Source organism: Crinia signifera, chromosome 5 (assembly GCF_055691185.1).
Source record: "Crinia signifera chromosome 5, ASM5569118v1, whole genome shotgun sequence".
NCBI lineage: Eukaryota > Metazoa > Chordata > Amphibia > Anura > Myobatrachidae > Crinia > Crinia signifera.
The window spans coordinates 191,464,970-191,492,628 of NC_139221.1; the positions used below are offsets into that span (position 1 = coordinate 191,464,970).

A 27,659-nucleotide genomic window follows, 5' to 3' on the forward strand; every position below is an offset into this window, starting at 1 on the left:
ACCTGGAGAGTCACGCTGCAGCAAGGAGAAACAACGCCAGAAGGAAACACTTGCATGTAGAAATGACAACTGAAGCACTAGCAAAATGCAGGAGTCCTCCTAGCACCTTTATACCTCCAGGACTTGGCTGGCCAATGACAAAAGTAATAACGAGTGCAGCTGTAGTGAGCTGAGGCATCAGGTAAGATTGCAAGCCTTGCTGCACAGCTGCAGCATCAGGTAATTACTGGAGAGACTGTGGGGAGACACTTGAAGGTAAAAATAATGTTTGTTTTACCCGGATCGTGACACCCCCAAGGGGTGTGGTATGACACACCGACAGTCGGGATTCCGACAGTCATTTCTCTGATGTCAGAATCCCGACTGCACAGCGGGGGGAGTGCAATGAAGCCCCTTGCGGGCTCGCTGCGCTTGCCACACTGCGGGCACGGTGGCGAGCTGAACTCGCCACCTATTTTATTCTCCCTCTGTGGGGGTCGTGGACCCCTACGAGGGAGCAGTCGGGATTCCAACGTCGGAGTCATGATCTGTCGATCTTCCGACTGTCGGGGAGCCGTCCGGCAACCCCCTCAAAATGACAGAACAAATTAGGACACAATGGCTTGGAGATATACCTTTATTGGTCTCATGCGACACACTCTTCAAATACTATGACACAACATTACGTATTCTGAGGTCCTCCCTACTGCAGGAAACACATGTGAAAATATTACAAAGGGCATATATATCCCCTGCCCAGAGATGTCATTTGTTCCTGAAAAATCGGGATCCTGTGTGAAATGTGGTATGTCTTCGGCAACTATTCTTCGACAATGTTTGGTCCTGTGGAGAAATAAGAAAGTTTTGGCATAAAGTGATAAATTACATCTCCACCACACTGGACTCCAGAGTTCAAATACACCCCTTCCCTCTCCTCTTTGCCAACTTTGACGTGTGGGAATTACAGTCGCATAATATCACAATGATTCCTTTCTTAACAATGGTAGTCACAGTAGCCAAAAAGCTTATAATGAAATCCTGGTTACTCAAATCAGCTCCTTCAATAGATTCCCTTACTCAATTTTTGACGCGCACAATGCAATATGAAATGTATGATGCTCAACTGCAATCAACATTAACGATTAAACTACGTGAATGCTGGAGACCCCTGCTGGTTGAGTGATCAGCGCAAACACTCCTCTGACAAACTACTTGGAAGATAGATGTGGGCGCTGACATAGATTAATATAATCCCCCTGCTCATGTATAAATTATTGTGGGAATGTTAGAATTGTAATTATAAATTCTACCTTTACCTATCTCACTTCAATAAGAGCTTTTGACTTGTGCTCCCCCCCCCTTTCTCGCCTTTTCGTATTCCTTCATCATAACCACCCCCCCCCCCCCTCACCTCTCTTTATATATGTGTATGCAAATGTTGTTCTATTCTATAAAAGGGCCAGGCGATACTATGGTCTGTGAATAGCCAATTGATGGCAAAGGTGAGAAATGTTGATTTTGCTGATAACAGTTACTGTTATGATGACTTGGTTTATATTCACTTTCCTCTGTTGTTGAATGGTTAGATGACTCAAACAGACAATGTTTATGTCGCTATGCTCAATGCCTGCTTGGATTGTATATTTATACATTATTTGTAATACTTGAAAACCCTAATAAATAAATATATATATATATATATTTAAAAAAAAAGCTAGAGATAAATAATACTGTTAACCCCTTACATATATATGGGTGTATTCAATGCCGGAGGCAAGCTGTGACAGCGAGCAGTGCTGCCTGCTCGCTGTCACAGCTCGCCCTGTCAGTATTCAACTGACCCCCCTACATATGCCGATTCTCCCTCGCTCTGATTTTGGAGCAAGGGGTAATTGGCGTATGCGGCCGCAGAAACAGCGAGACTCGTGGCTAAATGCAGCGGGCTCCCGGTATTAGCCGCGGGAATTTCTGTTTGGTGGAATCCTCGCTCTCAGAGGGCAGCAAGGATTCCCTCAGAACATTAAATAGAGCGGGCGGCACGGGGGTTAAACAGTGAGGATCCCTTATTTTCAGCGATCCCCACCCTTTAACCCCCTCACGGCCACATTGAATTTGGGCCATATCGTGAACAAGTAAAGCTAGATGTGAATTTTGCCAGTATTTAATCCCTTCAAAAACATACCTTTTAGGAAGCATATTTTCACCAATCATTCTAATATAGGTCTGACAGAAGTCACAATTATTTTTAGAAATAAGCAGCATTTTAATAATTTCCAGTATGAAACTTGGGTCAGTCCAACTAAGCTTGGACACATACTGTAAAAGCCTTTGTAGGCCCTGATGTATTCATTATATTCTTTATTGAACTTATAAAAGCAGATGTTTGCTCTTTGTTGTGAAGGTCATGTACGAAAGTATTATAGCAAAAACAAAGCAATTATCAAAATTGCAGTTTATTGACGTCATTTGGGCTTGAGCTTTATAAAAGTAATTGACATAATTTCAATCATTTTAAAAAAAAAGTTTTCTGGGTGTCATAATGTGAACATAAAGATGTAATAGTATAATGGCCATTTTATAAATAGATATTGCTAATAGTATTTCTCATTATATATTTTTATAGTTGTTCAGTGCTGGTCTCGGAGTACTAAAAAGGTATTTGTTTAGATTTATGCAATCAGAAACTGGCTGTATGATGATTGTGTGAATAAATACTTTGCGCTGCTAAGTGGATAATTAGTTGTGTGAACTGCGTTTAAGTTATTTATACTTTATATAAAAAGAAAAAAACAGACATACATGACATAATATGGATCAATTTTTACATAAAATAAGTTAAAATATTAAACAAGCAAGGTGGCGTTAGTGTAGCAATCAAGATTAGTAGTTGATGTGGCGATTTCCGTGTTAATTGGGATGGGTTAGTCAGGGGTTAAATCCTGTTGCTGGTAAGATGGTAATATCAGACAGGTAATTGGGGAATGACAGATGAATTATGAAAGCACATGAAAGCCAATTAGCGAGTAGATGGTAAACTCACAAAGTTCAGGCACATATGTGTCTCCAATGATAAATGGCAATAATGTATCTCACCCGCTGCTTCGTATTAATGAGTTTGCTGTAGATGAGCGGGGAGCCGGACACTTTAAAATAAAGTATATACATTTGTTTGTGTGAACATTCTTCTCTAATCTTTGGCCCCTAATAATTTTGTGTTTAGTTTGATACTAATTTATCAAGAGGCTATTAATGTATGCATGCAGTGCTTATGTATTAAGAATATTATCCCCAATGGCTTTGGTTATTTTCTCTCTCTCTCTCTCTCTCTCTCTCTCTCTCTCTCTCTCTCTCTCTCTCTCTCTCTATATATATATATATATATATAATTTTTAGAGGCAGTCCGCACTCCAATCAATGTAGGGAGAGGGGGGGTGCTCCTACTGATGGATCAACATCAAGGTATAGGGAAATTGAAGAGGGCACTCACCAAGTAGTAAATCATCAACTGGTTTTTATTGTCATCTGATAACCAAGCGTATCGACGTTACGTTACGGTCCAATATAGACCATCCTCAGGACTAGGTTCAGCATTACAAACAACTGTAAACAGACTTGCGACCTGGCATCCTTCCTCCTAAGAGGACACATCCACACTGCCTCACCGGGTCAGCATATATACCCCTGGACAGGAAGTGATGTCAACACTAGCTGTTCATTGGTCCCACACATAAAAAACATAAAGGTCGTAATATTGGAAAGCATATAACTAAATAAGCGCTGCACTGGCATCAATTAAGGTGCTCAGCGTGTAGGAGTTGAAGTGCGGCGAAAAAAACATATGTTCAGGCACTCTAAGTAGCAAAAATAGAAAAGACGCTGGTCCGGAAGTGCGCGATGCGCTCCACCGGCTCAGCAGGATGTGACGATTTGCGTTCCACTAGCTCAGTGTATACGCGTGGTTATAGTAACCACAATGTTGTTTCCGCCTGCATCCTAGGCGGAAGTGACGTGACGCTAGGAATAGCTTGTTTCTAGCATGGCTACGTTGTCATAGTAACGTCAGAACCGATAGCGTGAATGTCAGCAGATTAATACACAGCGTGAGGAATGATTGGCATACGTCTGTCAGCATGACTATATAAATTTAAACGACCATATGTAGTGTAGGAACTGGGGCAATAGCCAACCCGGGTGGCAACACCAATACAGTATAAATATAATTACACAAAAGAATATAACAAAGATTATTTACATAAACAAAAAGTGAATAAATGTGCAAAAAAAATGCAAAAAACCTCACACTGTCTATGACAGAACCAACATTATATGCTATTTCATATTGAATCATAGTCTTCTTATTATGACTATTAATAATTTATAAATGTTTCTAATATACAACCATATAATGTAGTAAACTTGTAGACAATGAGAAGTTTAGGCTGGTGGGGAGAGACAAAGTTAATTTCTATAAATTTACAAATTTTTGAATATTTTATAATTTTTATATATACATTTTTAAGAATTTTTAAATAAAAATGAAAATTGAAAAAAAGGGGGTTAGGATTATTATTATTGTTCCATATTGGAACATTTCAAGATGGTACGTCATTAACTAATACCCAATATTAAAGCATATTAGTAAGTCCCCAATTCAGATAAGAACCATATATCAATACCTGATCAAATTTCAATTAGTGGTACATAGTACCTGGTTAGTAAAATCTGTACCAATTCAGTATAAGGCTCTGTTAGTAACACAGATACTAGTCAGACATATATATAAACATAACTTAATCAAAAAAGGAAGGAAAGAACGACCTGAAGACACCCAATACCACTTCAAAAATAAAAAAATCCAAAAGGAAACAATGTAAAAATTAATCAAAAAACTGAAGAAACAGGAGAAGGGTTTGTAGACAAGATCAGCGTAAAAAGATTGATAGTGGATTGTGTTCATTAAGTCCACGAGGGGACAATGTGTCCAGGTCATGGATCCATTTAGACTCCCTCTTCTTAAGCATGGTGTAGCGGTCACCGCCTCTAGCAGGTTTGGGTATATGGTCTATCAACATACAGCGGAGGCTGGCAACGCTATGGCCCAAGGCCAAACAGTGTTTTGCAACTGGTTTATCTGTGCTCTTCGTTTGTAATGCTGACCTAATAGATGTCCGATGGTTCGCCATCCTTTCACGAAAACTTCGCTTTGTTAGACCAACGTAATATAGGCCGCAAGGGCAGATGAGAATATATATTACGTGGTCCATACGACAGTATAATCAATGCCGGATCTGGATTTTTCTTCCACTGTGTGGATGGGCGAATGTTGGCCCTGTATTTAGTGATCTGCATGTTATGCAGTCACTGCATCGAAAACATCCGTTTTTCGGGGGAGGCAACCAACAATCGGCTGAAGTATTAGGTTGTATCAACGGTCTCATTAAGAGATCCTTCAAATTACGTCCTCGCCTGTATGCACACATAGGAGGGCTTGGATTGATACCTGCAAAGGTCTCATCAGTTGCAATTATAGGCCAGTGTTTCAATAATATATATATATATATATATATATATATATAATATGTCGGTATGGCTGGCACTCTACTCCAATAGTGTCTCAGGCCCAGTGCCCTCGGTGGCGGTGCAGTGTGAGCTGCCCAATGAACAATGATAGACAAACCGCGGCACTCAGGACTTATAGTGATGAAAAACGACACGTAGCCTCTGCAGGTACTGTTGACGTTTCAGCCGGGATGGCTTTTATCAAAACAGCTTACATGGTTATACAATGCGTGCTTACCTCTGTTAGTAGTGCAGGATCAGTGATAAATGCAGGGACAGCGGTCACGTGCCGGCGCCGTGGGCGCTCTGGTCATGATGTCATTGTCAGAAGGACGTGTTGCCGTGGCAGCGCGTCTTGTTGTGCAGGTATCTATAAAGTTTTATTGAAAAAGGAAAAAAAGGTGAATGAGCGTGTTTAAAACTTCTAGCAGTGTACCGCTGTCTCTAACTCACATCAATGGTGCTGCAATCAAATCATCACAAAAACATGACAGTGCTCAAACTTTGACAGCGGGGTACAGAAATAAAATATACAGAATTAAAATATACACTTAGACAATGATAATAAGAGCGTGATATAACATAAATGGATGCAAAATATATGCAAACAAGAAATATTAAAGATATTGCCTTTTGACCAGGATACTGCTACTAGTAATAAACTCGGAGACATATGTAAGCTTGAGTCTTCCCTCATAGTTTTAAATTATATAGCTGCTATATACCCAGAAAGCCAGTGGATGACTTTTAAGCAATAATGTCAAAAATCCGTTACATATATGACGCTAACATTTTGGGTAACATTTTTAGATGACCGTGCCGGTGGGGAAGCTCTCCTAGGTTATCCCCACCTATACTTTTAGATGTTCTGTAAGGCTACTATGCATGCTGCGTTCAAATAAGTACCTATTAGTTCACAGAAACCAGTGTAGTCCCAACTGCTCTTTGAGACCCCTGGGAGCAAGTGTCCCCAGCTTGTGGATCCACCTGGTCTCAAGCTGGAGAAGTTTCCTCCCCCTGTCTCCACCTCTCACCAAGGGTGGAACATGGTCCAGAATCATGTATTTGACCGATGCCAAAGGGTGACGTGCTTGTGGGTAATGTCGGGCCAGGGGTTGATCGCTTGTGCCCTTAGTGATGGCCGCTCGTATGGCCGAGCGATGTTGCGCCATTCGCTCCTTGAATTGCCTATCAGTTTTGCCTATATAGGCTAGAGAGCATGGACAAAAAATTATGTATACAACATATTTTGTTGTGCATGTTAGGAAGTGTTTAACGGGGTAGCGTTGGCCCGTGTAGGGGTGGGCTATTGAAGACCCTGTTTGCATGTAACTGCACGATGTGCAGTTAGGGCACCGGTAAGTTACATCCTTTTCTAGTTTTACCCAGAAAGTTGCTCTTTTGTATTTTGCCCATATTGGTTATATTGGTCTTAACTAAATAATCCCTCAGATTTTTTCCCCTTCTGTATGTGGGCATCAGGGATTTATCACTCAAATTCCACTCTGTGTCAGATTTAACTATTGGCCAAAGCTTCTTTACTCTCTGTATTCTTTTACAAGATTCATTGGTAAATAAATTTACCCAAATGAACTTGTATTTTTTATCCAATGGTTTTGTGGAGTCTAATAGCTCAGCTCTAGTTTTAAGTAAGGCCTTTTGTTGTTGTTTCAATAAATCAGAGCGTTTATACCCCCTCTCTACGAACTTTTCTGTCATAACAGATAGCTCATGGAGTGCTTCCTCTCTCTCGCTGACTATCCTTAATACCCGGAGGTATTGGCTGTATGGTAAGGACATTTTATTATATGTAGGATGTGCGCTACTTACCAGAACGTAATTATTACGGTCTGTAGGCTTTCTGTAGAGGCTGGTTTTGATACCTGATGGATCTTTGGAGACCTGGACATCCAAAAAGCTAATTGTGTCAGGACTGATAGTATAAGTAAACTTTACAGGACTGTCTGTCTGTGCATCAATCAAAGATTTAATTTCTGTCTCAGTGCCAAGCCACAATAACAAGCTATCATCAATGTAACGAAAATATTTTAAAATCTTCTGCTCCACTGAAGAACTACCAAAAAACAAATCCTTTTCCACCTCAAATATAAAGGCGTTCGCCAGCGATGGGGCCACATTCGACCCCATCACCACGCCCCTCGTTTGTAGGTAATGAGCCCCATCGCAAAATAAAAAATTTTTGCTGAGTACCAGCTCCAACAACTCCATATAAAATCTAAGTCGGGACCCACATACTGGTCACTGTTGGTAAGATGCCGGCGTACCGCCTGTAGGCCAGCCTGATGTGGAATACAGGTGTAAAGATTACACACCTCGATTGTGATCAGTAAACAATTGGAGAGGAGTCGGCCCATATCTGCGAGGGCTTGTAATAGAGACGTTGTATCTTTCAAGAAGGTGAACATAGACTGAATGACTGGCTGTAAAAACCATCCAGGTAGACCGATATCGGCTGGAAAATGGATCCCCTTGCCGAGATTATCGGCCTACCTGGGGGCCTAGTCGCGTGCTTGTGCACCTTCGGGATGGTATATAATATGGGTTTGATGGGAAACTCCACAGTTAGATACTCTTTGCAGGCTTCCGAGCTGAATCCTTCCTGAACTCCTGCGGCGAGGATTTTGTCTACTTGTTTCTTATACACCTGGGTAGGATCGCTCTGTAATTTGGTATAAGTGGCAGTGTCTGAAAGCTGACGCTGTATCTCCATCCGATAATCAGATAAATATTGCACGACAATGGAGCCACCCTTGTCGGATTGTCGGATAATAATGTCCTCATACGAGGCCAGTTGTTTCAATGCTGTGTGTTCAGCCTGGGTCATGTTCCGCTGGGTGAGAGTTTTATGGGCTGGTGATTGTGAATCTTCTTCAGTGAGACGTGAGAATGTTCTTAATGAAGCGTTAATGCTGGGTGGGTCAAAAAGAGATCGTGGCTTGAACTTGGACAAGTGCGGCGGGATGGTGGATGTTTGCACCATCGATGGCGAATTCTTGAAATGTTCGCTTTGTCGAATTTTTCTATTTAATTGGAATAATTCAATTTTGTTTTGTAATGGATCTGCTGTCACAGTAGGGATGAATGCCAGGCCCTTTTGAAGGACTCTGGTTTCATCAAAAGATAGAAGTCTTGAGGACAGGTTAAAAACTATGTCCTCCGTGCTCTTGGTGGTTTTTTCACTTGTCTTCCTCTGTCTGAGGTTTTGCCTCCCCCGTCTTGTGAATCTGGGTTTGTACCAGCTTTTTGAGCCTGGGTACGAACCCCTAAAGGGCGTGAACCAGAGGTGTCGCTTCGATCTCCCAAATCACTATCACTACCAGTGGTGGCCGTGTTTCTGAATGTCTTGCGTCTGTAGGGTGGGCGGGCCTCATCACTGGGGTGAGCACCTGTAAGCCAACTGTACACCCTTTGAAATTCATAATCTTGGTCGACTTTGAGACGTTTAGACTTTTTAAACTTTATCAGTTCTTCTGTGTACTTGTCGATGTCATTCTTCAGTTTGGTGGACCAGTCGCTGGTGGTATCGGCCACTAATTTTGGTAGATGGATTTCCTCATAGGACTTGTATTTAGTTTTGGAACTCTCAAACTCTTTTTTGGATTCCTCGATGACGAGGAGTAACAAGTCAAACGAACACTTGTTCAAAATGGATGTCCACTTTATGCAAAATTCTGCATTATACCTTCCAATAGTGGGTGTATTTTTTATGAGAAACCCACGGGGAATTTTTCTGTCCCGATAATAATTGGAAAGAGTAAGACCGTGGTAGAAAAAATCTAACTCATGTTTTTTCAATTTGAACAGGTTTTGTACAATGTCCTTAGAAATATCCTTACCCTCCAACAAATTAACAGCGTCGGCAAAAAGAATCCCCTCGGCTTCTGACTCAGAATAACTGTAGACAGTGCCTGGGGTCAGGGTTACTCGTTGGTGAACAGTTTCTGCCATGGCTGAACGGCAGACAGTTCACAAAATCTCAATCACTACCACTGAATGATGGAAAAGTGCAGTGCATTTGTGCAAACAAGCGTCTGTGCAAAAAAAGTCAATATCCACTGGATGCAGCTATTGCTCTGCTGCTGATACAGAGTAATGGATAAAGTGCTGGTGCAGTTCCTGGAAAGTGGCTTGTGCAAAATGTGACGGATCTAAAGTGCTTTATGATGATAAAGTGCTCTTGTGCATCCGTGCAACGTGCTGATGCTGCTGTATACTAACTGAGATTAAAATCTCGATGGAAGGTGCCTTGCCTTGGGGCTGGGAAACACGCGCTCACTCCTGGTGTTGGCGGTATCCTCACTCCACATTCAATATGTCGGTATGGCTGGCACTCTACTCCAATAGTGTCTCAGGCCCAGTGCCCTCGGTGGCGGTGCAGTGTGAGCTGCCCAATGAACAATGATAGACAAACCGCGGCACTCAGGACTTATAGTGATGAAAAACGACACGTAACCTCTGCAGGTACTGTTGACGGTTCAGCCGGGATGGCTTTTATCAAAACAGCTTACATGGTTATACAATGCATGCTTACCTCTATTAGTAGTGCAGGATCAGTGACGAGTACAGGGACAGCGGTCACGTGCCGGCGCCGTGGGCGCTCTGGTCATGACGTCATTGTCAGAAGGACGCGTTGCCATGGCAGAGTGTCTTGTTGTGCAGGTACAGTATCTATAAAGTTTTTTTTTTCAATAAATACGGCACGGCAACGCGTCCTTCTGACAATAACGTCATGACCAGAGCGCCCACGGCGCCGGCACATGACCGCTGTCCCTGCTCTCATCACTGATCCTGCACTACTAATAGAGGTAAGCACGCATTGTATAACCATGTAAGCTGTTTTGATAAAAGCCATCCCGGATGAAACGTCAACAGTACCTGCAGAGGCTACGTGTCGTTTTTCATCACTATAAGTCCTGAGTGCCGCGGTTTGTCTATCATTATATATATATATATATATATATATATATATATATATACTTGCAGGGGTTGGAGCGGCACTCTCAGCAATAAGAAGAAGCAAGTACACGTTGTTATAAGAGCGACGTTTCAACGTCCTTTATTTGGACATTTTCTTCTCCAAATAAAGGACGTTGAAACGTCGCTCTTATAACAACGTGTACCTGCTTCTTCTTATTGCTGAGAGTGCCGCTCCAACCCCTGCAAGTATACTATCCATCTGTGCAGGCACCCAGCCTCCATCACCTGCATAATTGCTGTGGATCGTGCCGGTCTTCTGGACACATATATATATATATATATATATGTAGTAGGTGTGGGATACCGCACTCAATAGACTCTTTGTTCAACTCGGCGGTGCTCCACTTTTAGAGGCAACTGAGTCCCAAATATAACAATATTTTAATGAAGCAGGCACTCACCATAGGCAATTTTCAAGGGTTGAAGCAAGATTTATTCAGTCATAGCTGTGGTCGACGTTTCGATCCTCTACAGGGACCTTTGTCAAGACAACAATATCCAAAGGACTGGAGGCACAAGGCAGTGACACTTTATCCACACTGCCTTGTGCCTCCAGTCCTTTGGATATTGTTGTCTTGACAAAGGTCCCTGTAGAGCAGGCTTTCCCAACCACGGTCCTCAAGGCACACCAACAGTGCAGGTTTTAGTGATATCCAGGCTTCAGCACAGATGGTTTAATCAGAATCCCTCAGATACTAATTAAGTCACCTGTGCTCAAGCCTGGATATCTACAAAACCTGCGCTGTTGGTGTGCCTTGAGGACCGTGGTTGGGAAAGCCTGCTGTAGAGGATCGAAACGTCGACCACAGCTATGACTGAATAAATCTTGGTTCAACCCTTGAAAATTGCCTATGGTGAGTGCCTGCTTCTTCAAAATATTGTTATATATATAAGTAGGTAGACCCCGGCACTTATTCCAAATGTTGCCGTAATTAAGACAAGAAATGCTTGGGTGCCATCCACGGGTTAAAGAATCCCCATATAATTATAGAAGTAATAGCGGCACTTACAAGACTCGTTTGCAGGAAAAAAATCAGACTTTAAGCTGAAATAAAGTCCAGGACACACCTCCACCAATCAAAGCACTGCAGGCGTCAGGAGGCACCACCTGTGGCCACGCGCAGCTGAACAAGTCCATCAGCCCGTTGCCACAAGCAAGACGCCCCAAGGCGTCGGCAGCACCTTCAATAAATTAAAAATACAATCCAATAGAGGAGAACAAGTGCATAGATAAAATATAAATGTCCGCACACTGCAACATATATAACAATAATACAATTGATGCCCATCATCTAAGGCTCATAAATAAATATCACAATATATATAGAAAATAAAGCCACAGACTGGTATACTTAGAACACAATAGGCAAATACCAATATGTAATTCAAGAAACATGCATTATCAAGGCAAATATTTCACAGAAAACAATGCAAGCCCAGTTTCTCATTTAGTCCTTTAGGGCAGGGGTTCCCAATCTTTTTGTAATCATGGCACCCTAGAGTATCAGAATTTTTCCACGGCACCCCTAGGCCCCCCAAAAATATATATCAAATTAAGTAGATTGTGTTTATATGTGCTTCTTAGGTTCAGTTATGTGGTAAAGGGCAGGATTTGGTTCTGATTGTACACATTTTATGATTGGCAGCCACCAGCACTGGTTTTGTCCAGAAATAATGGATCATAAATAATTTGAATTGGTCCTGGACGACCAACCCGAGGCACCCCTGCAAGTGTCCCGAGGCACCCCAGGGGAGCCTAGGCGCACAGGGGGTTATTTTGGTTCACTCTTCCTGACAAATTCCTTCTTAGTTGGACAAAACCATGTGCACTGCAGGTGGGGCAGATGTTACTTGTGCAGAGAGAGTTAGATTTGGGTGGGGTTTTACTTCAAACTGAGATCTATATTGCAGTGTAAAAATAAAGTAGTCCGTATTTTCCCTGCGCAGAAAAAAAATATCTCACCCAAATCTAATTCTCTCTGCACATTTTACATCTGCCCGCCTGCAGTGCACATGGTTTTGTCCATCTAAGAAGGAATTTGTCAGATAGAGTGAACCAAAATAACCCCCACAGTTTGGCAGTTTCATTATCCATCTACTCTCCATACAAAGTAATAATCTGCTATTGCCTCCGTGTTTCAATGGAGGTAGATGGTCGATACGTTTAGTACATAAGCTGGCTACATTGGGCCCTGCTTGGGCACAATGTTGGGCTACTGGCTGATCACTAGTGCCAGTAGCGATAGCCGCGCGAATGGCCCTTCTATGATTAGCCATTTGTTCACGCACCGTAGTGTAAATTTTCCCCACATAGAGATGTCCACAGGGACAAAATATTACATGAACCACAAATTTGGTGGTACAAGTGATTACATGATTAATATAAAACTTCCTACCGGTGTAGGGGTGCACCACATGGTTACCTGTCAAGAAGGAACTACACATCGTGCAGCCAATACACTGGTAACATCCAATAGATTTGGAAAGAAAGTGGGGTGTATTTTAGTATTAATGGTAAATTCTGACGCATCTATTTTTACTAAATGATTGCGAAGATTCAGGCTACATGAATAAGCAGGCATCAGTCTCATATCAGTAAGCGCAGGAACAGTTTTATTGATCATTAAACAAAAAATAATTCCTGGCGAGAACCAATTTAAGTAGAGAGAGAAAAAAGGAATAGATGTCCCTTTAAATCTCGGATTGTCCGTAATCAGCCTCTCCACCGCATCCATCCCCGCATCCTGGGGAATGCAAGTGTAGAGGCTGACAAGATCAGCACTGACCAAACACAGGTCTTGGTGGATGGCTCCAATATCCTGCAATTTAAGGAGCAGGTCATTGGTATCTTTCAAGAAGATGGTGTACCCTGGACACAAGGATTCAAGAGGCTGTCTAGGTTCACAGAGATTGGCTGAAAAAGGGACCCCCTGGCAGATATTATAGGTCTGCCAGGGGGGTCATCCAATCTCTCTCACAGAGTGAATCTGAGTTACAGCGTGAAACCAGGTCAGCATCTATCCCTTTAGGGACATGAACTCGCCCCATAGTGCAGCATCCACCAAGAGATTTAAAAGGACATATATTCCTTTTTTTCTCTCTCTACTTAAAATGCTGAGCGTACGTCGAATAACTAGTGGCCCTGTGGAGACGGTAGCAGCTTTGGATAAGATGATTCTACGTTTTGTAGTAAGAGGCTACCGTATATACTCGAGTATTAGTCGACCCGAATATAAGCCGAGGCACCTAATTTCACAACAAAAAACTGGGAAAACTTATTGACTCAAGTGAGACCCTCACTCGAGTATAAGCAGAGAGGGGGCTTTTTCAGCATAAAAAATGTTCTGAAAAAGTAGGCTTATACTTGAGTATATATGGTATTTTTTTTTTTCAAAACTTTTTTATTGAAACATTGTATACATACAATAAACAATATCTGTTGAACATTATGCATTGTTTGACATTCATTGAGTCATTTTAGCATTTTACATAGTTTTATATTTATGTGTCCAACCGTCATAGCTTTTAACAGTTTATCCAGGTGTCATTTTTGTAATGCACTTTAGCCAATTATCATTCAAGAGGAACAGGGGGATCTTGGGCGGCTATTCTTGTAAGGTACCATGTAGTTGATTTCAGGCTGGCATGTATCATTTTTCTTGTGTTAAGCGGTAGGGTGGGTATGTAAGATTCCCATAAAGGAAAAACCTCTCTACTTGTTTGTTTTTATCTACAATAGCTTCTACCCAGTCCATTCTGAATAAGAAGTGGAATTTTGCTAAAAATACGGGAAGTTGTGGGGGTGTATGATCAATCCAATTTTGAAGGATTGTTTTCCTTCCTGCAGCGCTCAAAGCTAATAACAATTTCTTGTTCTCTTTCGTTATGCGTATATCTGGATCTAATATGCCTAGGATTGCCCATTCTGGGTTCATGGGGATACGTATAGCTAGTTTATCTTCTGCATAACGTTTTATCAAAAGCCAAAAGTGTCGTATTATTGGGCAGGCCCACAGACAATGGAAGTTATCTGCATTTTCCGTGTGGCATTTTGGGCACGTATGGGTATTAGAGGTTCCTATGTGATATCTTCTAATGGGGGATAGGTACGAATTATGGTAGATGTTAAGAAAGAGTTGTGTATACATGCTGGCTTTGAGGGTCTGCCGAGAGTAGAGAAGACCTTTTTGCAGTCGTGCTATGTCTAGCGAGGGAAGGTGTGTTAGCCAGGTGGACATACCTCCTTTTATTATAGAGTGGTCAATGATTTGTCTTAGGTAGGTGTAATGTATTGATATGGCTTTGGAGGTTGGAACTGGGTAAGATAGCATAGTATCTAGGGTATTAGACCAGTCAGCGTCTGCGAAATGGTTAATAACATGCGAAGTATAAAATCTAGCTTGTACAAATGCCAGTGGGTACGGACTGACCGTAGTATATTGAGTTGATAATTCAGAGAAGCGAAGAAGGCGCTTTTCCTCTCTCATTGTTAGCGATCCTACTGAGGTGATACCTGCCAGTTTCCAAGCGTTGAAGGGGTGAGCAGCCATGCCGTCCAAGAATGCCGGGTTATTTAGGAGGGGTAGGTGGAGGGAGTGGTATTGGTTCAAGCCTGCTGCATGTCGTAGTATGTGCCATATTTTCCTAGTGGTCCATAGGAGTGGGTTATGTTTTATATTTTCGGGTATTTCTTGGTCGTGTTGGTGTAGAAAGCTGATTAGATTGATATTGCCTAGGGATCCTTGGTCTAGCGTTGTGTTTGTGTATATTGAACTACCGTGTAGCCAATCCCTTAAATGTCTGAATAAGGCTGCATGATTATAAGTGGTAATGTCAGGAAAATTTATGCCTCCATTGAATATTGGTTGAGTAAGTTTTCTCATAGCTATACGTGCCCGTCCATTCTTCCAGATACATTTTCGGAAGAGCTTTGTGATGTTTTGGGTATCTTTTTTCGTTAGCAGTATAGGGAGCATTTGTATGGGGTAGAGTAATCTAGGGATTGCTACCATTTTCAGTAGATTTGCTTTTCCTAGGTATGAAAGCGGGAGATGTTCCCATTTGTTAATGTCATTGTTTAGGGTGTTAATAGCTTTGGTGATATTTAAAGTGTATAGGTTTGCAGGATTACGTGGTAGTAAAACCCCTAAATATGGGATATGTGATGTTTGCCATTTTAGTGTAAGGTGGCTTGCCCATAGGGGGGGGGTATTGGGTCCATATAGGAGCATAGCTTTCGATTTGTCTATGTTAATGCTCAGTCCAGTTATGGGTTCAAAGGATGTTATTTTATCTAATAAGAGGGGTAGTGTAGTCTCCGGGTGGCTTACGTAGAGGAGTATGTCATCGGCGAATGCCGATAGTTTTAGCTCCTGCGATCTTATTTTTACTCCTTTAAATTCTGGCCAATTGTGTAGTGTGCGTAAAATGGGGTCCAGTGCGATATTAAATAGGAGGGGTGATAAAGGGCATCCTTGTCGGGTTCCTTTTCCTAGTTTAAAGCGAGGTCCTTTACAACCATTTATTAATAGTGAAGCCTGTGGGTTTTGGTATATAGTGTGGATGAAGTTTATGAATTCTGAGTCAAATCCCCTTTTTTCCAGAACATAATATAGATGTGGCCATAGTATTGTGTCAAATGCCTTATTTGCGTCTAAGCTTAAAAGCATATTTCTCGAGTGTGGGGAGTCGTGGGAGGAGATGATTGCTGCTATTGCCGTATATATGGTATTTGATGAAAGATTTGGAGGCGGCTAAAGCTAAAGTAATATCCATTAGTAATCTGAATGCCTGGTTGGCAATAGAAAATGTAATACGAAGTATGACAAATGTGTGGTGCCCTGGATTAATAAGTTCAGTACACGGAGATGCGGCATCAGTAAACGCATGAAAAAGTTTTGGTCAATTAATAGTACCGATAAGGATATTCCTACGCTTACTGATTCGAGACTGATGCCTGCTTATTCACGTAGCCTGAATCTTAGGGATCATTTAGTCAAAATAGATGTGTCAGAATTTACCATGTATACTAAAACACCCCACTTCCTTTCCAACCCTAATGGATGTTACGGGTGTTATGGGTGTTACCATGTGGTGCACCCCTACATCGGTAGGAAGTTTTATATTAATCATGTAATCACTTGTGCCACCAAATTTGTGGTTTATGTAATATTTTGTCCCTGTGGGTATCTCTATGTGGAGAAAATTGACACTACGCTGCGCAAACGAATGGCTAATCATAGAAGGGCCATTTGGGCGGCTATTGCTACTGGTACTAGTGATCAGCCAGTAGCCCGACATTGTGCCCAAGCAGGGCTTACATATTAAACTTATCAATCATCTACCTCCATTGAAATGCGGAGGAGATGGGAGCAGATTATTACTTCATAAAGAGAGTAGATGGACTTGATAATGCATGTTTCTTGTATTACATATTGGTATTTGCCAATTTTTTTGTAAGTATACCAGTCTGTGTGTTTCTTTTCTGTATATATTGTGATTTTTATTTATGAGCCTTAGATGATGGGCATCAATTGTATTGTTGTGAAATATGTTGCAGTGGGCGGACATTTATATTTTATCTATGCACTTGTACTCTCCTATTGGATTGGATTTTTAATTTATTGACAGCGCTGCCAGCGCCTTGGGGCGTCTTGCTTCTGGCAACGTGCCGATGGACGTGTACAGCTGCGTTCGGCCACAGGTGGTGCTCTGTGATGCCTGCAGGGTTTTGATTGGTGGAGGTGTGTCCTGGGGCGTGTCTGTGTATTTATATTCTGTCTGTAACCAGTTGTACTTTGCTCCCTGATGTCAGATTAAAGTCTGCTATTTTTCCTGCAAACAAGTCTTGTGAGTGCCGCTAATACATCTAATATATATATATATATATATATATATATATATATATATATATATATATATATATATATGTCAAAAACAATAGTGTTAACACAGCGCCCAAATACAAATGGTAAAATAATAAAGTGGTATAATGTAGTATATGATGTATACTTACAATCATGTTCTACTTTTGTAGATTCATATAAAAAGTGTCACACCCCTGATGAAGTCTCATAAAGAGATAAAATGTGTCGGGTAATTGTTATAATCTCAAGAAAATTCTTCTGATACAAGATTAAATTCCAAGAGAAGGTTTTTTAATAAATGTTTTATATTTAAGACTATGGGTGACATTTATTAGAGATCGATGTTGGGTTTTTGGCGATTTATATCGCAAAAACGGCAGTTTTTTAATTTTTTTTCCAAATCTACTACTCAATGGGTGGCGATTTGCGGAATAAATTGCGCTTTTTGCCGCGAAATTGAACTTTCTAAAAGTGCGATTTTTTTTAACTCCGGAATTCGCATCCAGATGTTTTCCCCATTGAAAAAGATACAATTCGCATTTTTAATGAGATGTGAATTTGGAAATCGCCCAAAAAAATGGTCTAAAGTTCCAAAAAAAAATAGACCTGATCCTGACTGGCGATTTGGTCAGAAACATGGTGATTTTGTCAGAACCATGCACAGATCATTGTGATCTGTGGTTCTTTGTTAAAATATGTGTAAAAGTAAAAAAAAAAAATGGCGTGAGGTCCCCCTCCTGTACATAACCAGCCCCGGGGCTCATTGAGCCGGACCTGGTTCCAAAAATACGGGGGACAAAAAATCTGGGGGTCCCCCGTATTTTGAAACCAGCACCGGGCTCCAACAGCCCCCAGTGTCATGCCACAGCCGGGGGACACTTTTTACACAAGGTCCCCCGGCCGCACCATGAGCACCGTGGCTGGTCAGCCTTGGACGGGGTACCTGGAGGAGTGGGGACCCCCCCAATAAAGGAGAAAGCCGGTTCAGCCCGCTGTCAGTGCGGGCTGTCCGGCTCTGCTGCAGAGAGACCAGCGCTGGATCCTGGATCGGTATGTATAGCGGTGTAAAAGTGAGGTGTGTGTGGATGTGTGTGTAATAAAGTTTTACTTTTCTGTGTGTGTGTTTTCTTTTAACATTCTTTTTACAGGTGAACTACTAGTCCCAGCGGGCCCATTAATGCCCCGCATGCTGGGACTTGTGGTTCTCCAAGTCCCAGCCTGCGGGGGAGGTCTGCTGGCACTTGCAGTTCTCCTGTATTAAGCAATGTTAGGAATGAGAATTTAACCATATCAGGCCGGCGTCCAATGGCCAGGGACGCCGTGACAGCCCCGGGCTTCAGCCCTGGACGGGTGAAGCCTGGGGGGGGGGGGGACCCCTTTATTGGGGGGTTCCCCACTCCTCCAGGTACCCTGTCCAAGGCTGACCAGCCACGGTGCTCATGGTGCGGCCGGGGGACCTTGTGTAAAAAGTGTCCCCCAGCTGTGGCATGACACTGGGGGCTGTTGGAGCCCGGTGCTAGTTTCAAAATACGGGGGACCCCCAGATTTTTTGTCCCCCGTATTTTTGGAACCAGGACCGGTCCAAGAGTCCGGGGCTGGTTTCAGAAATACGGGGGACCCCTACGCTTTTTGTCACCCGTATTTTTGGAACCAGGTCCGGCTCAATGAGCCTGGGGCTGGTTATGTACAGGAGGGGGGACCTCACGCCATTTTTTTTTTTTTTAAAACAAAATCGCACATTTTAACAAAATCGCACCTTTTCATGACTACAAAAATCGCACTTTTCATCCCGAAAATCGCCCTACATCGCACTTTCTCGCACTTTTCATGCCGGAATACACACCTCGTTAAAAATGCGATTTTTGGAAAAAAATGCGATTTTAAAAAACGGCGATACAGGGCGATTTGAGCAAAAATCGCATTTTCGGAAAAACGGTCAACACAATAAATCTCGCCCACTATCTTTGTTGGTTATTTTTAAATAAGAAAGAGGAAAGACATTAATTATTTTACCATTTGTATTTGGGCGCTGTGTTAACACTATTGACTATTTTTGACATTAGATTGGGTGGGTCCCTCTAGTAGGGGATCTAGTGTTAATAGCGACCTTTCTTATACATAGCATATATATATATATATATATATATATATATATATATATATATATATATATATATATATATGATTTATAGTTGTATCCACAATATTTTTTTGCCGGATTTCTCTGCGGTTATCCACGACAACATTCACATGTCAATATTTTTAAACACATGGTCTATAGATAGACAGTACAAAGAGCAGCCTCCTTTTAAATAGCTGGGTTATGGTTTGGAATATAAATTGATTCTGTTGCAGAATGGAACTTTTTGGCAACAGTGTATCTCAGAATGGTTACAATATAAACGTTCTCCAGCTAGACTTAATTGTCTTAGCATGTATATTGCCACACTTTCTTTGTAGACTGTCAGCACTAATGTAAATTGAATTCTGATTTTTAGGGTGAGTGTTTAACCCTCCAAACGGAAAGAGAACACACCCAGCAATCAGCATCAAATATATGTGTGCAACTGACCTCCTGCAGGGACAATCTCCTGCACGCACAACAGACCACTCCGTGAATTCAGATCACAAACATGTAACCACCATATAAGCATAAAACACATACTGTATATTGAATACACCTGCCAGGTACACACACATTCCCTATGATAAATGCATACAAGGGTCACCACTATTCAGGCCCTCAATCTCATTGATTGTTATGCCTGGAAAGTGTGCTATATATTTATTCACTTGTGATTGTCTGTATGGATCACCAAGGGGTTAGTTTACACATGCGTTGATGTGAAATTGCCAACATTAACTCCTGGGCCTATGGGCCATATTCAGATGTGGATGGAGTAGCAGCTCATGCAGAAAACTGTGTAACTTATGGCTCTGTGGATGAGTATTGTTATGAACAGGGCAGCCAAGAGAAATCCTGGACCCCGGTACAACAACTTTCCTGGGCCCCCATAGATGGAGCTTCCGCACACTCTGCCAGCGCTGGCTTCCCCAAGCCATCATGGGGTCTACGGACCTGCTGTTACACCACTTCTTCCATGGTGGTCACTGGGACAAACATTTACACTGTAATGACTATTACACGTCACACACCCATTACATATAATACCACATGTTATAATGCCCATTACACATTATACCACACACTGTAGTGCCCAGTACACATTATGCCATACACTGTAATGCCTATTACATATAATACTGCACATATTATGCCACATAATTTCTGCTGACCTAAATGCTCATTGAAATGGGTTTTATGCTTAATGCCAGGGGTTAACATTCTCTGCCAGGAGTTAACCTGCTCTGCCAGGTGATACATGCTCTGCCAGAGATTAACATGCTTGTTGCCATGGAGTTACATGCTCTGCCAGGGGATACATGCTCTGCCAGGGATTATCATGCTTGTTGCCATGGAGTTACATGCTCTGCCAGGGGATACATGCTCTGCCAGGGGTTAACATGCTTGTTGTCATGAAGTTACAGTACATGCTCTGCCAGGGGTTACATGCTGACTTCCATAGTTGGATCTCAGCCCCAGCGGCATGCAGGGAGGCAGCAGACACAGGGCACCCAGCCACCCACCTTCCACCTTGTAACACAGTGACCTGGACATGGGTGGGGAACCAGGTCTGGCACTGCTGGGCTGGAGACATGGCACTGGCCCCTGCTGCTGGTGGCAGCTGGGATGGGAATGGGGGGAGTGTGATGAGCCGGATGCTGTGGAGTGGGTGGTACTCCAACGGGAGGTGAGGTAGCCTCTTTCTGTCCCAGCTCCCCCCAGCACCCAGGGACTACCTACCCGAAGTATCCTCCTGTCACTGAGCCACGGTAAACTCACATGGCAGACTCTCAGCAGGCCCTGGAGGCAGAGAATGGAACTCCGCTCAGAAGGACCTCTGTCATGCTGTCGCCCGCACGCCCACCCTCGTCCGCACTCCTGCTGATGCTGCTAAACAGCTGACTCCGGTGCACTCAGACCCCATGCACCCACCACCAAATTAAAAGAAACCTGTGTGTGTGTGGCAGGACCCGGGCCCCCCTGACAGGCCCGGGCCCGGGTAAACTGTACCTTCTCCCCCCCTCTCGGCAGCCCTGGTTATGAATGAGGAGTAATGGGTTTTGCTGGTTGATGCATTTTGTGCTGCTGGGTGATGGGTGCTGTGCTGGGAGAGGGGTGCTGGATCAGAGGCAGAACTAGCAGAGGCAAGGCCGGACTGGCCATCCGGCCCTTCTGGTAAATGCCAGAAGGGTCGATGGCCGTGTGGGATGATTTTGTGCATGTTTTTTCAGTGCTTACAGCACCGGCGCCGCCTCCTGTGTATAACGCTGGTCGGCCACGTAATTTACATATTGACGTCATGACGCAGCAGCGTCATGACGGGACTGCCGCTCATCTAATCCAGCCCCCTCCTCTGAGCAGCGCATGTGAGGTGAGGGGGATCTGTGTTGCTGGCCACATAACCGCGATGTGAACCAGCTTTAATATGCCGCGGGCGGGAGAAGGTGACCGGTGGGGCCGCATCGCAGAGCCAGTCGCAGTCATCAAATGTGGTGGATCCATCCTCCCGTGCTGCCTGCTGCAAGGTGCCGGTGGTGAGTGTCCTGAGTCAGACTGCAGGGGCTTCTGTCTGGGTCTCTGCTCCCAGAACACTGATGTGTGTTATAGAAGCTTCCCCCTAAGTCTCTTACTGCACTTTTTGAATCCAGGGAGCCTCCCTCCCTCTCCTCAAAGGCATAATGTTTAATGGGCATGCCACCATGTGTAGTGGGTATAACGAATGGTGAAGACTTACATGTAATGGGCATTATTGTGTGTCTATGTCATAATATGTAATGGGCATAACATATTCTGTAATGGGCATTATTATGGTGTGTTCCATAATGTGTAATGGACGTTACGGTGTGTTCCATAATGTATAATGGGCATAATGGATTGTGTAATATTCTGTAATGGGCATTACGGTGTGTTCCATAATGTGTAATGAGCATTACGGTGTGTTCCATAATGTGTAATGGGCATTATGGTGTGTTCCATAATGTATAATGGGCATAATGGATTGTGTAATATTCTGTAATGGGCATTACGGTGTGTTCCATAATGTGTAATGAGCATTACGGTGTGTTCCATAATGTGTAATGGGCATTATGGTGTGTTCCATAATGTGTAATAATAATGCCACACCTCCTTTCCATGAGACCATGCCCCCTTTTCACCACGAGGCTTCGCCGCACAAGGGTCCCACCTACTGCGGGCGGGCCTGTGTGCTCAAAATGCCAGGGCCAATTTCTGGTCCCAGTCCAGCCCTGAGCAGAGGCGTTAAGGAACACCAGCCAAATCTTGCCTAGGGCATCAATTTAGTTAGGGCCAGCTCTGCCCACAGTAGTAGTGCTCCTTTCACATTATGCTCACAGTAGTAATGCTCCTTATGCAGGATTGCCCAATTTCCAATTTTAAAGCACTTCGGGGGGTGTGCTTGACGCAATTTGCAGGTCTTCAGGAGGGGGTGGGGCTAAATAATGCAATTTGCATATTTATCCCTGCCACTGACCCCAAAAAGCAGCGAATCGCAGGAAGAAGAGGGGGGGGGGGGGGGCACCAGTTCCCCGGTTGGTTGCCCACCTTTCCGGAGGGGGGAGGGAGACCCAATTTTTGGGAGCCTCCCGGCCATTCAGGGAGGGTAGACAACCCTGCATTATGCCTACAGTAGTAGTGCCACATTATGTTGAATGTGCTCTTTACATGATGACTGTAAAGGAGAATCTACTGTATATTCCTTCCACTAATAATCAGTGGTGTTCTATCTTATTTTTCCACAAAGGTGAGGGGTTCCCCCCATCTTCCTTTAACTCATATCCTATCGATATTAATCTCATATTCATAAAGCAAATGTACTATCTTACTCATTTAAACATATTATAATTAATAAGTGTCCACATATTATAATTTTACAATGTAATATATAGAGAGAGAGATCTTTTGTTTGCTGCCCATGGGTAGTTAGGATGCCATGTGCAGCGTCCATCTTGGAGAGGCCTCATTACATGTAGACCATCTTTGTACACTATATGCTATAACAGAATGCAGGTTATATCTCACATTCTCATACCACACCATTGAAATAATCACATGCTAAACATATCCAGATAATTCACTCTCTAGGCCTCCCAACTACTGTGGAACTACTTGTGGAAGTCCCAATGTGCCATTGTTATAAGCACATGGATATTAACAAATCAAACGCTATACCAAACAAAGATCTCACTATGCACCACCAGGTATCACACACAAATCATGCTACAGATATGTTCCTATTATAGGGTAACCTTACATGTGTACTGATTATAGCAATATGTAACCAAACATTACCTTAACTAAAACACATTATCTAACATGTACACAACAAAACATAATTTCAGCTAGATCTACAATATCACTAGCATATCTTATCTCAACTAGGCCATGTTTCTATACTTAGCCATTGTCTCGCAGGGTGGATTCCCAGGTGGGTACAGTATATTCCATGTTGCTGGTCTCCTATTCTACGCCATACTGATACTATACTCAGTCCAACAGTGTGCCCAATACTACAACCCTGGTCCAAAAGTGGAAGTGTTCATACATTTTCGTTCATTGTAAATGTTTATTTTCAATTGATATAAATTGACCAAGCCACTTGTTTTGGTATGTCACTCAGTAGTTATCCTTACACATTCTGCCCACAGTAGTAGTGCCCCATACACATGACCACAATAGTAGTTCCCTCTACACATTATTCTCACAGTATTGGTGCCACACATTGCAGTTGTGCCCCTAACAAATAGGGCCTTATTCTGGTTGGTGCGGGCGGGCCGTACGCGTACGTTCCGGGGTTTTTAATGATCTGCGCATGCGTACCATCTCCAATGCGCAGGCGCGAACACTCCACAACGCTTACGGACGGGTCTCTCCGTGCGAAAAAACCTGTACGCGAGAGTACGGGCATTGGGGGCGGCATAGGGGCGTGTTGAGGGGAGCGGCCGAAATAATGTGGGAAAATGGGCGTAAACATGGGCGTACACGGGGGTGTGCACCAAAAATGAACGGTGCTACTACCGCTCGATCGGCTAAAGCACCGTTCATTTCGGACACAAAACAGGCGGCCGCCAACCGCCACCTCAGACCACCCCTACAGATACCGCATGACAGCGTGCGCCTGGGTTTGCTAATTTACACTGATTACTACTCAAACACATACACCTGAATGTAATAAGCAATGCTGCAGTCTATTAAGTCCAAACCATGATTTCACTACCTGCAAGCCACACACAGCACTCAAACACCTTGGAAGCTTATCTTTCTATACTTCTCGACATTTAAAGGTTTGTTTAATTTAAGGTAAGAATCTTTGTAAGACCTGCTTATATATGCTAAGGTAGGTATTTGCTAAACAGTTATACACATTCACTACGTGCTTTCATAGACTTTACACAGTAGCACACTCAATCTACACAAGTCGACATGTGTCATCGTTTTCACTGTAACATCAACATAAGTTGATCTAAAAGTAACAGCAATGTGGGGACACATAGATAGTGATTAAAATGCAACATTAGAACATAATAAATATACATGTAAGGAGGGTTAAAATGTATTTTTATTAGGGTGTTCATTAAGGTAGACAATTGAGGTAATATAAAACAATAATTGAATAACAATTAGAATAATTCATTTAATTGCCTTAATCATAGTTGAAAGGCTAGATTTGCAGGTCCATATATGTCAAGGGTATGCCAGCGTGCACGGACGTACGCTCACTCTCATGAGCGGTGACATACGCTGAGTTTTCCATTGAAAACAATAGAGACCCATCCGTGCACGGTGGCGTACGCTCAGATAGCCGCAAGAAGTCGGTGGGAAGACGGACGAGAGACGTCTGTAAATGGGGGCGTACGCTCAATTGTACACCACTCCCCTTCGACGTTGTTTCTGGCCGTACGTATGCGGCAGATTTGTGGGTGGACTTAACCTCAACGGCCGCGTACGGAGAGCGTACATTAATATGGAACGTACGCACGTTTGGCCGCACCAACCAGAATAACCCCCATAGTTACATAGTTACATAGTAGGTGAGGCTGAATAAAGACTTGCGTCCATCTAGTTCAACACATATTCTCATAATTTGAATACCCCTTATGCCCACACAGTAGTATTGCCCCTTACTGATTATGTCCACACATTAAGAGTACCTGTCTGACAAAAGGGATAGCTTCTTGGCAGGGCATTGTGGGCGAGAGACTGGACTCACTGCAGGAGAAAGGGGAGGCAAAGCACCTGGCAGGCACTGCCAGCAGTAATGTATATTTATATTTAGCAGTGCACCCGGCAGAGAAGCAAGGCACACTACTAATATGCAGTGGTGTGGGCACTAGTCAAGACCCTGGAAAAAACGACTACGGTATATGATTGTACCTCTTGTCCATGGATGGCTCATTAGCAAAGAGCCTTCCCCCACTCCTCAGATGGTGCCCCTGGGGAGTGCCATCCTGGCCAAGATAAATAACTGTTTTCATTTTTGTAAGGGCATTTTCTGTTTTTATGAATACTGTGTTTTTTAAATAGATAATTGATATATTAATGTTTTAATTATGCAGACATACATATTGAGTTTTTTTTATTTTCTATAGATGCCTCATGCTGCTATCAGGCGAAGGATAACTTAATGTGTCGTGATGTTTGTGATCAGGTAAGCATTTATTTGATTTCAAAGTTATAGTATAATGAACTTATTAGGACATTAGTTTAATTGAATTAGAGAAGACATTTAGGGCCTGATTCAGACCTGTTTTCTAGGCTGCATATACTCACATTGAATGATTTTTCGGTAAGAAAAGTCAGTCTAAATTTCAAAGATTGCCAAAAAGTGGGTTGGTGCTGGCGTCATGTGACGTTATCCACTGTCTTGTGACGTCAGTCGCCCGCCCCAGCAGGCAACAGCCAGTCCGCTTGTAAAATGTATATTTTACCATCCCGGACCTCAAATCAAACCTCACACCAAGGCATAATACAAAGACAACAAAGACATTAAGAAACCAGGTGAGCTCACCTTCCCAGGGCAGCCGAGAGGAATGCCGAGCCCCGGTAAAATTTTTGGGGCATGGCCTAAGTGTGGGAGGTGTGACCATGCCCCAAAAATGTTTAGGGGAGAGTGAAAGAAAACTCTAAAAACTGGAATCTCAGCAGCACACACCTACAGCATGTGCTGTGCTGACAGCAGGCTCACAATGTCAGTGAGACACTCATGCTGAGCCTGCTGTCAGCCCAGCACATGCTGTAAAAGTGTGTGCTACTGTTGCTACCTGGGAAGGATGGAGGGGGGAGAGAGAGGTCGGACAAGGGCCCCTGCGGACCCCTCCAGCAAGCCTGGGCCCAGGTAATTAGTACCCGCTCCCCCCTCTCTGCTGCCATGCACCTTCCCACATACTTATACTATATCACCATTATAATAATTTCCTGCCAGACTGGGGACGCCCAGTGGACCAGGATATCAACTCCAGAATAACCATTAGGTGTTTAAGTGAATATTTTCCCTATATAATCTCAAGAAACATTTGCTTCTTTTTAAACCAGGGCATTTTTTAAATAAAAAGCCATAGTCCTCATTTTAACCCCTTCCCGACAATTGACGTACATTTACGTCATGGTCGGGAAGTACTTCCCGACACATGGCGTAAATGTACGTCATGGCTTGTAACTGTCACCGCGTCTATAGACGCGGTGACAGTTTCAACATGTCTGCTGTCCCTGACAGCAGACATGTCCGTGCATGCCCAGGGGGGGCTGCGATGCCGCCCCCCCGTCGGCGATCGCTGTGATTGGCTGTTCAGTGTGAACAGCCAATTACAGCGTTTTCTGTGTCACCGGCGAATAACGTTCGCCGGTGACACGCGATCGGAGGTGATTGGTGCTGTAAAGTACAGCACCAATCACCGCGGGGTGTAAGGGTGACACTGGTGTCACCCCACCTCACCCCGCCCGCCCCCAAAGGCCGTGATTGGTTCGTCGGACCGACGGACCAATCACAGCCAAGGAGGGGGATTTAAACTAACGGTGACTGCACTGCAGACGCCATTCCGGTCTGGAATTGCGTGCAGTGCGGTCACCGTGCCTAGCTGCCGCGATATACTGACCAGAACCTTGCCAAATACTTACCT

At 43.3% G+C, this 27,659-nt stretch overlaps 1 protein-coding gene across 2 annotated transcripts in view; it reads left to right on the plus strand.

Annotated features, from left to right (window-relative positions):
- RECK (reversion inducing cysteine rich protein with kazal motifs) overlaps positions 1-27,659 on the plus strand; it is a 531,495-nt gene that overhangs the window by 80,162 nt on the left and 423,674 nt on the right. For both annotated transcript variants that reach the window (XM_083188355.1, XM_083188354.1), the window contains exon 2: positions 26,133-26,191. In XM_083188355.1, the coding sequence (XP_083044481.1) occupies positions 26,133-26,191 (59 nt within the window). The remainder of the gene's footprint in view (positions 1-26,132; positions 26,192-27,659) is intronic.